This window comes from Bactrocera tryoni, chromosome 1 (genome assembly GCF_016617805.1).
Source record: "Bactrocera tryoni isolate S06 chromosome 1, CSIRO_BtryS06_freeze2, whole genome shotgun sequence".
In the NCBI taxonomy this organism is placed as follows: domain Eukaryota; kingdom Metazoa; phylum Arthropoda; class Insecta; order Diptera; family Tephritidae; genus Bactrocera; species Bactrocera tryoni.
The window spans coordinates 13,253,238-13,268,564 of record NC_052499.1 but is presented as its reverse complement, the minus strand read 5'-3'; the positions used below and the strand labels follow the sequence as shown (position 1 = coordinate 13,268,564).

General features: G+C 35.4%; 1 protein-coding gene across 4 annotated transcripts in view; it reads right to left on the bottom strand.

The window, feature by feature from the left end:
• The window catches only part of LOC120782202 (G protein-activated inward rectifier potassium channel 3), a 90,067-nt gene that overhangs the window by 49,226 nt on the left and 25,514 nt on the right, over positions 1-15,327 (bottom strand). Inside the window, exon 1 of one of the 4 annotated variants that reach the window (XM_040114355.1) lies at positions 2,389-2,942. The exons of the other annotated variants lie outside the window; for them this stretch is intronic. Within the exon in view, the coding sequence (XP_039970289.1) occupies positions 2,389-2,438 (50 nt within the window). The 5' untranslated portion in view covers positions 2,439-2,942. Of the gene's footprint in view, positions 1-2,388; positions 2,943-15,327 lie in introns of those variants that run through there. 4 annotated transcript variants of the gene reach the window in all.

Genomic DNA, 15,327 nt, shown 5'->3' with positions numbered 1-15,327 from the left:
TGAGCCGTTTTGCCCGCCAGCAAAGCCATCAAACTGACCTTTCTCCGTTGCCAATTATATTTGCTATTTTACAAGCATTTTCTTGTATTGCAATTATTCAATTTTTATTGATTTGCCAATTGATCACTTGTACAACCTGTTTAGTTGATCTTCACAAGCAGACGCTTTCAATTGAAATGCAGCCACACAAACAAATCACAAACAAATTGTTTTCTACTACTTTTATTTGCTCGCCTGTTGCTTTCCACCGCTTAAATTCCCCTTTATGCAAATTTCTATGGATTTCGCATGAAACTTTTTTAATTAAATATGCAAAACGTGCGGCTTCGACACATTAGCCTGCTGTCATATAAAGCGACATGCGGCGTCACCATTGCGGCAAATAAAAACAAGCAAACCCAATGTGAAATAACAACTAAACGACGTCCGCTTGGTGGTCCAAGGTGCAAACAATATTGAGTCATTCAACTGTGGCAGCTAACAATATACATATGTATCTATATTTACAAACATAAATTCAGCAAACTGATAACTTCTCAAGAAGAAATCATAAAAAATTTTAAAAACATATACACACTCAGATATGGCAAAACATTATAAATAAGTGTACATTTTATAATTTTGCATAAAAACCTGATATTATATTAGCATAAATATGCACAGTGTGTATAAGAAATACTCGCCTTAATGCCGCTGTCAACTGTCGAATTTAATAATAACTTTATAAGATTATACGAAAATAAAATATTTTCTAACTTACTCATCGCTTTTGAAATAAAAAACACTCAAAAAATTGCCCAGTTTTTTCCCAACTAATTTTAAATAACATAACAAGTATCATGTATTTAGACATTATGTTAGCATCCATAACAGTATTCTGCTACATATTAACATTTTCTTAACATCCATAACAGTATTTTGCTATGTTAACCCATATTTGCGCTCACGTTTTTTAAATATAGAATGGTGCAGTGTTCTGAGTTTTGAAATATTCGCTAAAACAACACAACCGAGAGCGAATACAGCGGTTTGCGAGCAGGTGAGCGAATGAGCGAACGAGCGCTACAAATAAGGTCAGTAGGAAATAGCAGTGTGGTCAGTGACCTTTGCGGTTTTTTAATTTTTGTTTTGCTTAAAATAAAATTCATATACTGAATTCTTGTATAGCATTTTTCAGTAACACAAAAATAAAATATTTGCATTAAATTTATTAGAGAGAAATATACTTAGAATTAAGAATTTCAAACTGGTTATGCACAGCGATTAACTAGCTCGTACTATTTAAAACAACTTAAAGACGTTAGAGGTTAGATTATGTTAAAAAATCGATTTTAAAAGGGAACTCACAGCTTAGAACGCCGATAGGTTGAAATACCTAAAACTCCTATATATTAGATAGTAAGGCCCTTACAAATCGAAAACGCTTTGAGCCTATCACATTGATATGGCTAATGTAAGTTGCGGCTATGTTCTCTGATTCGCAGAAGACCAGACTACTCTCACAAAGCCATCAGCAATAACGCAGGATAATTCAAGTACCGGTACTTTTGTCAATAGCCTTTTTTTGACAGTTCACGCGTGAGTTGTTTCAAGCTGTCATGTTATTTTTGTTCAGTATTGTTTGGCATTTCATCATGGAAGTCTTACCATACCTAATGAAGAAAATAAGGCATCCGTAGCTGAGAGTGTACACGAAGCCCGTGGAGAGTTGATTCGGCGCCATTCTCAGCAACTCGGACTAACATATGGAACGACTTGGTGAATTTTACGTCGAGATCTTAAATTGAAAGTGTACAAAATACGGCTTGTGCAAGAACTTAAACCGTTCGATCTTTCCAAGCTACATCGCTTCCCTCTATGAGCTCTTGAACAGTTCTAAGAAGATCTGACGCTCTATAGACTCTTGTAAAGTTCAAAAAAGATCCGACGTTTTCGAGTCAAATTGTGTTCAGCAAAGTTAACATGGAATTAATCATAACGCTGAGAGCACACAGTGGGTTTTTGCAGCAGTAGGAAGGCCTCAAGAATATCAAGCAAAAAAGAAGAATGAAAGACAAGCTTCGAAATATTTCATTAAGTACACAGTATGCAAAGAAATCTCTTCAAATACTGAAAGATAACGGCTTCCAAGCCTATTTCTCATAATAACAGATTATTAAGACGTTTTGCGGGAGTAAATGAGCACACAGATAAGTTGCTAAGTAGATAAGAACTACATATGATATTGTCTACATAGAATGTTTTAAATAAATACAGGTGATAATTTTTAGATGAATTAGCATAAAAATTATATTATAAAAGCACCAAATCTTTTTTCAAATATTTCATATATTTAAGTATGAGTAAGATTATCTGAGTATATCTAGATTGAATTTCAAGAACGCTTACCCATACATCGCATCGACCAGATCGCGTTCCCACGTCATTAGTCGCTTCATTTTGGCGGCTACTGTCTCTGAGCGCGTTAATGTCGCCGTTGTGGCAATTTTGTTGCCGGTGAGGGGCACTGTGAATTGTACCGTGATTGCGGTGAAGATTCGACGGTTTGCAAAAAGTACAAACTAATATGTACTTTTATTTAACGGCTGTTATTGTTGTTGTGCGCTTAGTATAAAAATAACTAACTATTGAGATGACAACAAAGTCGAAGTGCCTTAGACGCAGTTATAGTTGAAAATAGAGTGTTAATGAACACCTGCTGAAGCAGCTTCTTGGCAGTACCGTAAAGTCACTTTGTTGTTTTATGTTCTATGTTGCGCTTTAATTAGCCACTTTAATTAGCCAATGGTGCTTAAGTTGGTGTAATTTTTGTAAAAAAAAACTTGTTTGCTGTGCGTTATGCAGTCTTTACAGCGTCTCCAAATCCGCTTAGAATACGAGGTGTTGAAGCTGGAACATTTTTGCAGCTTATGTTGTTGTATTTTACTTATGTTGTTGTAATCTACTTATGTTGTTGTATTTTACTTTTGTTGTTGTGTTTTACTTTTGTTGTTGTATTTTAGTTTTGTTGTATTTTTTATAAATTTTTTGCTGTTGTTTTGCGTCGTTTTGTATAAACTTAGTGCAAAAACTTTTTTAATTTTACGTTTTCAATGCAAAATTTTGTTATTTACTTTTTAGTTGCCACTTCTGACCCTTGTTGCTGCCGCACCTCGTATGTCATATGCTACTTGGCTTTGTGCTAAATTTGCAGCTTGTTCTAGTTCTCATTTTGTTTGTTTAGTGTTTTTGTTTTGTTTGTAAGCTAGCAGCTGCCTTGGCACTGACACGTGTGTTAAAACACTCTATAGCTCTGTGTATATAAGTATGTATGTGTGTAAGTATTATTTTTTGGCTGCAATTGCTAGGGATTCTACAAGGGTTGTTGGGGTTAATAAAATGTAGGGTTAAGTCACTTGCGCAATTTTATTTGAAATTTCAAAAGTTGCTTTGCTAATATACTTATGTACATGTGTTGGTAGTAGTATGACTCATACGAAGCAAGCTTGGTAATTGTTGTTGTTATACCCTGAACAGGATATATTAAGTTTGCCACGAAGTTCGTAATGACCAAAATGAAACGTAGAAGACCGTAAACTTTATATTATAATTATATGTTGTATACACGAGAGCGTAACGAGCTGAGTCGATTTAGCCATATTCGTTTGTTAGTATATATGCGAACTAGTTCCTAAATTTTTAAGATATCGAACTGAAATTTTGCACACACCCTTTTCTCCACAAATCACTGCACATTTGTTGGAACCGTCGAAATTGGACTACTATAGCATATAGTTACCATACAAACTGAACCATCGAAAACAAGTACTTGTATGGAAAGCTTTTTCATTTGAAGAGATATCTTCAAAAAATTTCACATGAATTATTGTCAACAACAATGACGCAATCTGCGAAGAAGCTGTTCAGATCCGATCATTATAGCATACACCTGTCACACAAAGCTAACGACCGGAACGTAGTGCATGTATGGAAAAATTTATCATTTGTTGAGATATCTTCACGAAATTTAACAGGGATTATTATCTAAGGAAATCATTTAATATTCAAAGAAATTGTTCAGATCGGATAACTATAGCATATAGCTGCACTACAAATAGATCGATCATACTCAAGTCCTTGTAAGGAAAACTTTTTTAATTTACGAGATATCTTCATGAAATTTCGCATGGATTATTTTCTGTGACAGCTACGGAATTCGCGTAGAAATTGTTCAGATCGAATCACTATAGCATATAGCTGCCCTACCAACTGATTGATCAAAATCAAGTGTTTGTATGAAAAACGCTTTTATTTGGCAAGATATTCTCACGAAATTTAGCATAAATTATTGCCCAAAGCAAAGCTATAACATAGCAAGAAATTGTTCAAATCGGAGCATTATAGCATATAGCTGGCATACAAACTGAACGATACAAAACAATATAAATATCTTTTTATACTTTTTTGCAGGGCATTATAACTTCATTGTAGCTGTAGTTAATGTTTTTTCTTGTTTTTGTAATACAGTCGTTTTGGGGGCGATTTTAAGCTTCTCTACAATCAGCGGATTTGTACAATAACAGCTCGTGGTATTACTATAAATTACTATAAACATGTGCATACACTACTTAATTGAAGTTTAGCAGTTTTTGTTCTTGAAAAGTTTTATAAACAATAACGTAATTAAATAATTATTGAATAATTTAGCGTTGTTTAGCTATAATTTTGCAGTTTTAGCTGTTCTAAACATGTTGCTCTTTGTTGTTAGTAAGGCTGCTTGTATATTTTCATTTTTTTTACTTAATTTTTTTTTACTTCACTTTTCTTTGAATTCTCTATATACATACATATACATATGTACATATATGCCTTAATTTTCATAAATTGTCACCAACTTGCTAATATTGCATAAACAATTATTTTAAAAATTATTTTCACGCACTTTAAAACAGCAAGAATTTTATGGCCTTGCACTTTTCATCAGCCAGTTTCTACACTTACGTGCAACACACTTTTCCTTTCACCTGATAAATTTACAAATAACTTTTGGCAACCACTATCACTAACCGCATAGCAATTAACAATTTTTGAGATACAAATTTTTAACACGAAAATACAAAAATATAAATCTGTTTCGTGTCAAGAGGGAATAGCGCGATCTTCGACGACAAACGAATGCGGACTAGTACAAGTGCCACAACAAATATGCGAGCGCGTTATATGCAAAAAAAAATAATTAAAATTAATACAAGCAATAAGCAACAATAACAATAAAAAATGCGAACGTCGCCGGTGCAGGTTTTTTTCACAAATTCATGCCATTCAAACTCACTACACAACGATATTTATACAACTAAGCAGAAATATACACATATGTATGCACGTATGTATGCGTATTGAATGTATTTTGCTCCAACTGAGCGGCAAGCAACGAGTGACGAATTGTTGCTGTAGTTGTTGGTAATCGGTAAGTGTAAAATAATTTCGCATGATTTTTTATTCACTTTGCTACTTTGTATTAGAAACCAGTACGCTTGCTCATGCCGTGCGCCAATCGCGACAAATCGCAACTTCTGCTGTCAAACAAATAAACGAGCGCGCAAATTGGTACAACAAAAACAGCAACAACAACAACTTTCTTACGCGCTCACAGCGATAGTAGCGAATGCGGCATAAATTTAGTGTCGCCCGTCTGTTTGGTGGAGCAGTTTGTCGCGCGGAAGGGGGAGGGGCTGCGGCAGCCGGTGCTAAAAAGCACGAGTACTCTGCTTTGGCGAAGTTGCTCACAATACTGCAGAGATTTTTTGTTGCTAGCTGCTTTTGTTGTGCACATTTGGAGCCGTTTGCGGCTGTTATTGTTTTTGCTGTTGCGATAACGTTGGTTGGTTGGTTGTTGGGGGGATTTTATGGTGTGCCACTCGCATGCTCAGCGCTCTCGACGCGCTCGCGCCGCTTATTATCACACTCGTACTCTGCATTTCGTGGCAGTCGCAGCAACAGCTTGCTCACAGCGATCGTTTGGTTTTGATTGTGTTGTTATTTTTTGTTGTAAGTTAAGTGTAAAAACACACAATGCTGATAAAATTATAATAAACAAATAAACAGCACTACTTACTATTTGTTTATTATAATTTTATCAGCATTGTGTGTTTTTACACTTAACTTTGCTTCGTTTGATTTTATTTACTTTTTTCTTTGCATTTCGACTTCGTGAAATCTTTGTTTGGTTTTGCTATTTTGCATCTTCAGATTTAATAATAAGCCAGCGATAATGTTGTTTCTTCTAATTTTCTAGCTTTAATGCAAAGCTTCTCCTTCTTATTGTGTCATGTGTCTGGCTGTTATCACTCAATTTGCTGGCAGTTGTCAGCATCCATTTGACAGATTCTTGATTATTTTGAGAATTTTTTTGACAACAATTTTTTCAAAGCTTTATTATGTTTCGTGGCGACCAACCTGTTATTTTGTGCTCTGGTGGACTTTTTGACAGCCCATGAGCAACAGTCGTGGTCTTCTACGTATGCCATAACTCATGTAAGGTATAAAAATGAAAGCTCTTCTCTCTCTTAAAGTAAAAGATAAAGAAAAAACAAGTAAAAATGTTAAATTCGGTTGCACCGAAGAACGAGGGCTTCAGTTCGATCGTTCAGTTTGTATGGCAGCTATATGCTATAGTGCACCATTGCTCAGACAATGATCGATCCCAAATTTCGTGAAGATATCTCGTCAAATGAAAAAGTTTTGCGTACAAAGACTTCAAAGTGGTCCGATAACGGCCGTTCCGACCAAATGAGCTAGTTCGCGTATATACAGACAGACAGACAGGTAGACGAACAGACAGACCGACATGGCTAATCATCGACCTAAGGTACATATCTTTACCAAATTCTTACCTGTACGAGATGCGCCTGCAGCCTACGAATGAACTTTCCTATAGAGCATTCACTTACAGGCACTAACCTTCAGTGTTGCAAAGACCTCAATGTAAGTTGTTTTTTGTTGCAAACTAAATGTCTCGCCTTGAATTTGTTTGTAGTGATGCTACTACTGTTATACAAGGCGTAGGCCTATAAAACATGTGTGCCTACAATCATATGTTTATATATATATATATACATATGTACTTGTATATATGTACTTATATACTAGGTGAAATGTTAGCAAGCACAGCTTAACACAAAACTCATAAACACTTGTGAGGATGATTATAGGTATTTTTGAGTTTTGCAAAATAACAAAAATTAGCTCTCTCCCGCTCTCATCGCACAGATGCCGCACTATGCATACTAAATTTGCAGCGTATCGTTGTTATAGTTTTTTTATTTGTTGTATTTGTTTATTTTTTGATTTTTTTTTTTTAATTCAGCCGATTAACTTTTTCTGTTTGCTCTTCCGTTTTTATTACAACGTTGTTGTTGTTGTGATTTTTAGTTCGTGTGCTTTTTATTTGAAACTGAGTGCGGCGACGATATTATCCCAGCAGTAAATTTGGAAAATTTTCAAAAATAATATTTTCCAAAACAATTTGCAAGCTTTTCACGTACAAAAATGCGTTTCAGTGCGCTCGTTTCGGATGGATGGAGTCATGTATAGAAGTTCAAGCAAGTGAGTAAAGTTCTGTGAGTGCTATTCACTTGAGAGTGGCCAGAAACGGTTCTTTTACATATGGCCCAAGCAGCTCACGACTTCCGGTATTAGACCAAGTATCCTCTGGGCAGCCAAAGAACATCCGTTTGAAGGCGAGCTGCAGTGAGAAGGGGAATCATTCCTCTCCAAGGTTGTGCGCTGGGTTTGGAACCCACCGCGTAAAAAACGCTCCCAATGAAAAGTAAGCAACAGCCTTTGACGAGAGACCACCCATTTCGGTACTCTCGTTACGAAAAAACCGTAATTTTGAAATTTTACATAAATCTGTCCGAACGGAAGTGCACGATCTCTGGCTCCGGCGTCCGCATTGTTACACAAATTTTGACTACTTTTTTATTTCTCATCCAAACTAACGCTATTGTTGTTGTTGCCGCTATCGTAATTGTTTGCTGTTGTTGTCGGTAGTGTCGTCGCCAGTGTCAATGGCGACACCTTCACCGCTTTTCTGTTGCCGCTATCTAACTTGGCAGGTGTAACGCTTTGTTTGAGATGCACAATGCAAAAATTGTTGCTATTGCTGTAAACAATACTAATGCTATTGCCAGTTGGAAAATTTTTTTTCTTTTGTTTTTAATGTAAGCTGTTTGATAACATTTTTCATGACTACTATTATGCTATTTATAGTCTAAAACTAATTTCTATTTCCAATTTCGTTCGCTTGTTCATGAAGCGATGTTGAGCAGAAATTGTTCCTGTATGTACTTTTTTGTTGTTTAAATTAATGAAATTACAGTTAACTTATATTCGTTTAGTCCTCTTGTTTATTCGGAAAAATAAACTGAAATTTCATATACCTATGTATATTGGGTAGTCGAAAAAGTCTTTTCGTATCTTTATAAAAAAAAAACAATTTGAAGTTTGATTAGAAATACGAAAAGACTTTTTCGACTACCCAATATATTGGTTAAATGAGGCTTGAAATCACACCTTTCCAACAATAGATATATGTTTGGTAGCACTGGAGATATACGACGGCAACGACATCTATTGGCAAAATACGAATAGACTTTTGGGTAGTGAACCAATATATGCCAAATTTCGTGAATATATTTTGACAAATAAAAGAATTTTCTATATAAGGACTTGACTGACCGATCATAGTAGTACAGCAGCTGTGTTCTATAGTGACCCGATTTAAGCAATTTCTTCAAATATTTTAGCGATGCTCTGGTTATTAATCTATACAAAATTTCGTGCAAATATCTCGTCAAACAAAAGTGTGTTCCATACATGCGCTTGTCCGAGCTTTTAGCTTGTAGGGCAGTCCTTTGATATGGTAGTGCGATATCGCCAGCTTCGACAAATGAGTAGCTTCTTAGTGAGAAAAATATGTGTGCAAAATTTCAGTTCAATATCTCAAAAACGGTGCGTATATACAGATGGACCTGGTTAAATCGACTCAGCACGAAAACTGATCATTTTTACATATATATACATATACTTTACCTCAATGTTTACTTTTGAGTTTTACAAACTTGATGGCAAACTTAAAATACGCTCTTCAGTGTAAGTAAATTTTATTTGAATTTTAATTTTTAATGTCTGTACTGATTTTTGAGTAGATCACCGGTTGTTTGCTAAAAACGAAGCCCAAAACTAATAACAAACATTTTTAGGGCTTAAATTACATGTAAAAAGCTACTGCAGCAACCTCTCGTAAGAGCGCACGCGCAAACAAAAACAACAACAATTAACCAAGTAGCGCTCTGCCTCAGAGTCACAACTCCACTGTAGCGCCACATCTGCACTTTTAAAGTAGCTTCATTCATATTTATTTAAAGAGACAACAGCTGACACACTTCACTTTCACAAGAAAAAAAACTCAATGTTTACTTTAAGATTTCAGTTCGGTCTTTCCATAAATATACGTAGCGTCTTGAACAAGCCAAGCACTTACGCTATCTACCTCTAAATGCGCCTGCATCACTCAACACTTTGGCCGCCTCACTTCGTTCAATTATTGCTGTGTGGTACCTCTACACAGAACGCGCGACAAAATAACTACAAAAATTAAAATTCAATAAATCTAACGATTTTTAAATCGCTTCGTTGTTTTGCTTTCCAAAACTACACGAATTCGCGCGCCAAACACGCCACAATACTTCGCGCACAACTCGGTAAGTCGACGTTTCGTGCCAAACTGAAAATGGACAGCGCCACTTGGGTTTATTTTATTGTTTCACTTCTTCCAGCTCAGCAACCACACGCTGCCCGTCCGTCGTCTTCACCGCCACGCATTTCGGTTGCTTACTTGCTTGGTTGGTGAGTTAACTGAATGGCCGTTGTTGTTGTTTGCTTGGCTTCGTCGCAGTGTCAAAGCGCCGCGCTTCACTCGCTCGCAGCGTCAGCTGTTCGACTGTCAAACGGAGTTGCTTCTGGTAGGTAAGTAAGACCTGTATAGTGTCTGGCCGCATACCACATAGCTCAAGCGGTCAGTCTCAAGGAAACCACAGCAAAAAAAAATTACTAAATTTGTGTATAAAAACCTAAAAATCGTATAAAACCCGTAACTTGATGTACGCGTAAGCGTCTAAGCAGGGGCTTGCCAAACAAGATATGGCAAACGAAGCACATACCACACCGGCTATACCCAGGTGGAAATTTATTTGAAGTTGATAGTACAATCGAGCCAACTTGAGATATTTTGATTTCATTGGAAAGGAGTGAGTTTCAACGGCAGAAATTATTAGGTTTTGAGAAACTAGATCAAACTTGAGATATTTTTGTCTAATTGTAAAGAAGTGAGTTTCACAGACAGAAAATGTTAGGTGAGGTCTTGAGAAACTAAGTAAATTTCCTCATGTCGGCATAGCAAACATTAAAGAAATTATCCAAACAATCCATCTATTTGCATAGGATAGAAAGCTCTGGCTCTCAAACACTCTCGTGCATCGAGTAACATATTTTTTAAATCTACGTAAAAAGAAGTACGTCAACGCGACACTCCAACCAAATGTAAAGTTCTTTGTAAAAAGAATGTCAAATTCTTCTACAAAACAAACATCATTTTGTTACCATATTTGAGAAACTTCCTATGTGTCTAAATTTCTATTGAAAATAATACAAACCATATTGTTGAAAAAACTTCAAAGAATCATTAAAAGATGGTATATAGATACTAAGGTGTTTTTTCAACTTTTTCTTTTTCAATCCTCTCGTCAAACCTTATAAAACTGGCTTCTTATTTAAAATCTGATTTATCATTCTTCAAAAACTCACAAATTGCGGCAAGACTGTTGGAACAACCCTTAAATAACAAGTCATGCGAGTGCCTACTGGGCTGCCAGCCAGGCAATTGATACTAGCTTCAAAAAAATTTAGCAACAACAAAAACAATCAAAACATAATCACGCAAAAGCGTTTTGTACTGACAGTGATAAAGTTTGTTTTTACCACACGGTTTGGAGAATGGCGGAGAGCGAACGCGGCAAGTAAGTTGCACTAAATTTTTAAATGACACAAAGAAATTTAAATTAGCTATGACTGAAAATTAAAAGCATGCAAAGACTAAAAAAATGCCTTCAGAATTCCAGCATGTAGCTAAACTTGCTGATTAAATTTCTTGGAATAAAAGAATGTTGAGTACAACGGTCTTTAATAGCTTAAATACCTGCGGTGTAATTACAAGTCAGTTGTTGTTTGAAGCGATTTATTTTAGCAGAGAAAGTATGTATACAGGGTTTGTCCGGAAAGTAATAGGACTGATTTTCTTCCGCCGCGACTGTACGTCGGAGCGTACGCGCACCTACTGTTTTTGGTAGAGGCCGTTTTTAGCTAATGAACGAGCGGCTGGTCAGTTGTCTCCGAGCACCTGGAGAGTCAGGACAACCATTTTCGCGCGACGTGTTTCTGTGAGTGGTGCAAACCTACAATTCCGCGTTCGTTAGAGCAGAGATATGCGATTAAATTCTGTGTGAAGCTCGGTAAATCTGAGACAGAGTTTGATATGATCAAGCAGGCTTACCCAGATGTTGCTTGAGCAAGAAGTGGTGTGCTTCGGTGGCACCAGGCCTCTTTGAAGGGCCGGGAAGAGGTCGCTGATGAATGAGCAAATACAAGGTGAAAACGATGCTCGTTGTTTCTCCTGGACAAACCGTCAACGCCAAGTTTTACGTGGAAGTCCTCAAGAGACTCAAACAAAGGGTCAATCGGGTTCGACAAGACACCGCAACTGATTTGAGGTTACACCACGACAACGAACCTGCTCACACCGCCTTTCTTGTGAACAGCTACCTAGCCAAGGCCGGTCTTCCGCAGTCGCCCTACAGCCCAGATGTGGCCGCCAGACTTTTTTGTTTCCTTGCCTGAAAAGGCCGATGAAAAGCAAGCACTTTGAGACGACAGAGGATATTCAAGCAGCATGCACCGGCTCTCAAGGCTATTACGGAAAAAACCTTCCGTGACGCCTTCAGTGCTTGGAAATCGCTCTGGCAGCGCTGCATCGACGCAAAAAAAGTTTTTAAAGAATTGTAACGATTGGTTCAATCATTTTTTTTAAATCGACTTAGTCATATTACTTTCCCTGTATATATACATATGAAATTTAAAGGCTGCCTGTTTGATGGAACCGCCACTATAAGACCACTATAGCATATAGCTGCCCTACAAAAATACCGAACAAAATCAAGTCCAAAGTAAGGAGAACTTTTTTTTTGACAAGATATCTTCACAAAATTCGGCACGATTTAATAACTCAGGTAACTATGTATATAATATCCGTACATATTGCTCAAATCGGATCACTATAGGATATAGCTGCCATACAAAGCGACTGCTCATAATTAAAAAAAAATTAAGGTAGCCTGTTATGATATAAGGAATGCACCTGTGAAATGTATTGTTACTTGTTACTATTTTTTCTTGTTCGTTCTTAATTTTGAATAAAAGTTCCATACTTTATAAATATATTGACTTATGCAGAATCTTCTTTCATTGCCTTCTTTGATTTGTTAAGAACACAAAGGAAATTTTCGAATTTAAGCCACTGCGATAATAAGAAAAAGCCTTTATGCAAATTTGTTGGCATATTTTCGTTTCCAATTAACACACATACATATCGTCACTTAAAATGTAAAATAACGTAACATCCTTTTTCATAAGTTTTTAGACGAAGGAAAACCGATTAATAGAAACAACTCATATTAAAACAAAATTTTGGGTTTTGGTTATAAAATGGTTATATATTGGTTACATTTACGATATTATGTATGTAATATGATGCAGTGAATCGTAAGCAATTGAAAACTCTGTTTCGATTTTTTTTTATTATTATTATTATTATTATTATTATTATTATTATGCGCTGTTTTGCATTTCAGCTGACGATATGTACTTGCACACATAAAACTCTTAATGTTCAATAACCGAACCTAAGGAACCAAGAATGAACACAAAATTATTTTTCTTTAAAATTCAATATTTTTCGTTGCTGCTTACGCATTCTAACGCAATCAAGCGTCTGCCAAGCAGCATTAAATTACATAAGGCCGCTGAGCATATTACGAATGTTGCGTATACGCCATGCCGTACCATACAATCCCGCACAATTTAATCTAGTCGGTTAATGAGGATGGCATAACTTTTGGACTTTTCAATTTATCAACATATATATGGATGTGTGTGTGGGCTGTGTAAGCGATTTAAGAAATTGGCCAAGATGTTACAACCGCTACGTATGCGTCAGTTACGCCTGCGCAGCCGCTTAACGACGAAATTAAAAGTTGTATAAAATACTTTAATAAATAAAAGCGACGGCGGAAACATTTTAATGGAATGATGTAAATGCTTGGCGACATTTATGGGCTCTTAATGATTTCACGATTGTGCACAGTCAAGCGACAACAATAACAACATGTGTAGTGCAAATGAAATCACTGACACAGCGCGTATGATCTCGTGTTGCGGCAACAACAAAAACAAAAAACAAAAACAAAACTCAATAGCACAACGTGCGCAATTTATTAATAAGAGTAGTATAATGGCAATTGTAAATAATGATATTTTTAACAAAAAAATGTAATAATAATCGACTCAAATTAGTCGCACTCGTGCTTTGATTTGCGACAGCTGATCGTCGCTTGGCGGTGTTGTTGCTTTTCTGTCTGCGTTTGCTTTTCACATTTCACATACCCAGTCTAATTAACTGTTAATCACTGTTTTATAAATCAATTGCCTTTAAATGAGATAACTGACAGTAAACTGGGAAAAACAGGAATAGAGTTCTTGGGTAAGCAAGGCGAGTCACAAGATTGGTAAATACGAGTACGAAGAAATTTATTACAGTTCTATAATGATTAACTTTAAATTATATATGATTTATTGATTTTGCAAACAAAATTTAAAGCCTTGCGCAGAGAGAAAGAATGGTCATGCAATATTAGAACCAAGTTAGCTTGTGAATTCATAAAAATAATTAAAACCAGTAAAAATTAAAAAAAATGTAATTTCGATTGCACCGACGCTATTCCTTCATAAATAAATGAAGTTTCCATACAAGAACTTGATTTTGTTTGGTCCGTTTGTATGGCAGCTATATGATATAGTTGCCCGATCGGAACCATTTTTTCCGAGATGTCACCATTCTTTCAAACAATAATCTTTGCCGAGTTTCGTGAAGGAATCTCGTTAAATAAAATTTTTTTCCATACAAGAGCTTGATTTTTATCGTTCATTTTGTATAGCAGCTATATGCTATAGTGGTCCGATATCGACGGTGCCGACAAATGAGCAGCCTCTTGAGCAGAAAAAGACATCTGTAAAATTTCCAACCGATATCTCAAAAACTTAGTGAAAATACAAAGTATAATAAGCAAAAATATAAACACTTGAAAGAGCCAAAACATGAAATGACACACTCCTAAGACTCAATTAACTTTTTCATTGTACATAAAATTGTTACCTACTGAGCACCTCTGATTTGAACAACTCACCTGGCCACCCAAGACTAGCCAATAAAAATTATATAGCGTTGCCGCATGCACTTAGCAACATAGAAACATGTCTAAATATAATTGCACATATGTATACACAAACACACACATATGTACATTTCTAAAATAAACATAAACAGCATTTTAACATTTCTTAGAATTCAACTGATAGAAGACAAGAAAAATGACACACAAATGCGGAAAGCATATAGAAGGAGACAAACAAAGAAGTGCGAAATTACAATTAGAGAAAAAAATCTCCAACAAAAGTCAATGAAATTAATGTGATTTACAATTCGCTGTGGGTGATTTGCAGAAACAAGAAATGTTGCTAATATCTATTAGAACAAAGCTATGAAAATTGGCAATGACAAAATCAACAGTGTGTTAGAATAATTCAGTGACCTGAACAAAAAATATAAAAAACAAATAAAATAAATAAAAATATTTAGAAAACCGATTGAGAAAAAGTTGTTTAACAAAGTACATAGAATAAAATTAAAAAAAAATATTAAAAACAAACAAATTTTCAAACACTATTAAGAAAAAGAAAATCTTCAAGAAATATTAGCAAAAAAACCAATTAATTAATTGTAAGAAAGTCAAAATATATCATTAAAAAATATTTAAAAAAAAAATTAGAAATAAAATTTGCACGAATTTTAATTATTTTTCACTTTAACTATATTATTTCAGAAATATATAAAATCAATATATATCAGAATTATATAAAAAATATTTTTAAAAAATTATTTTATATTATTAAAGTATT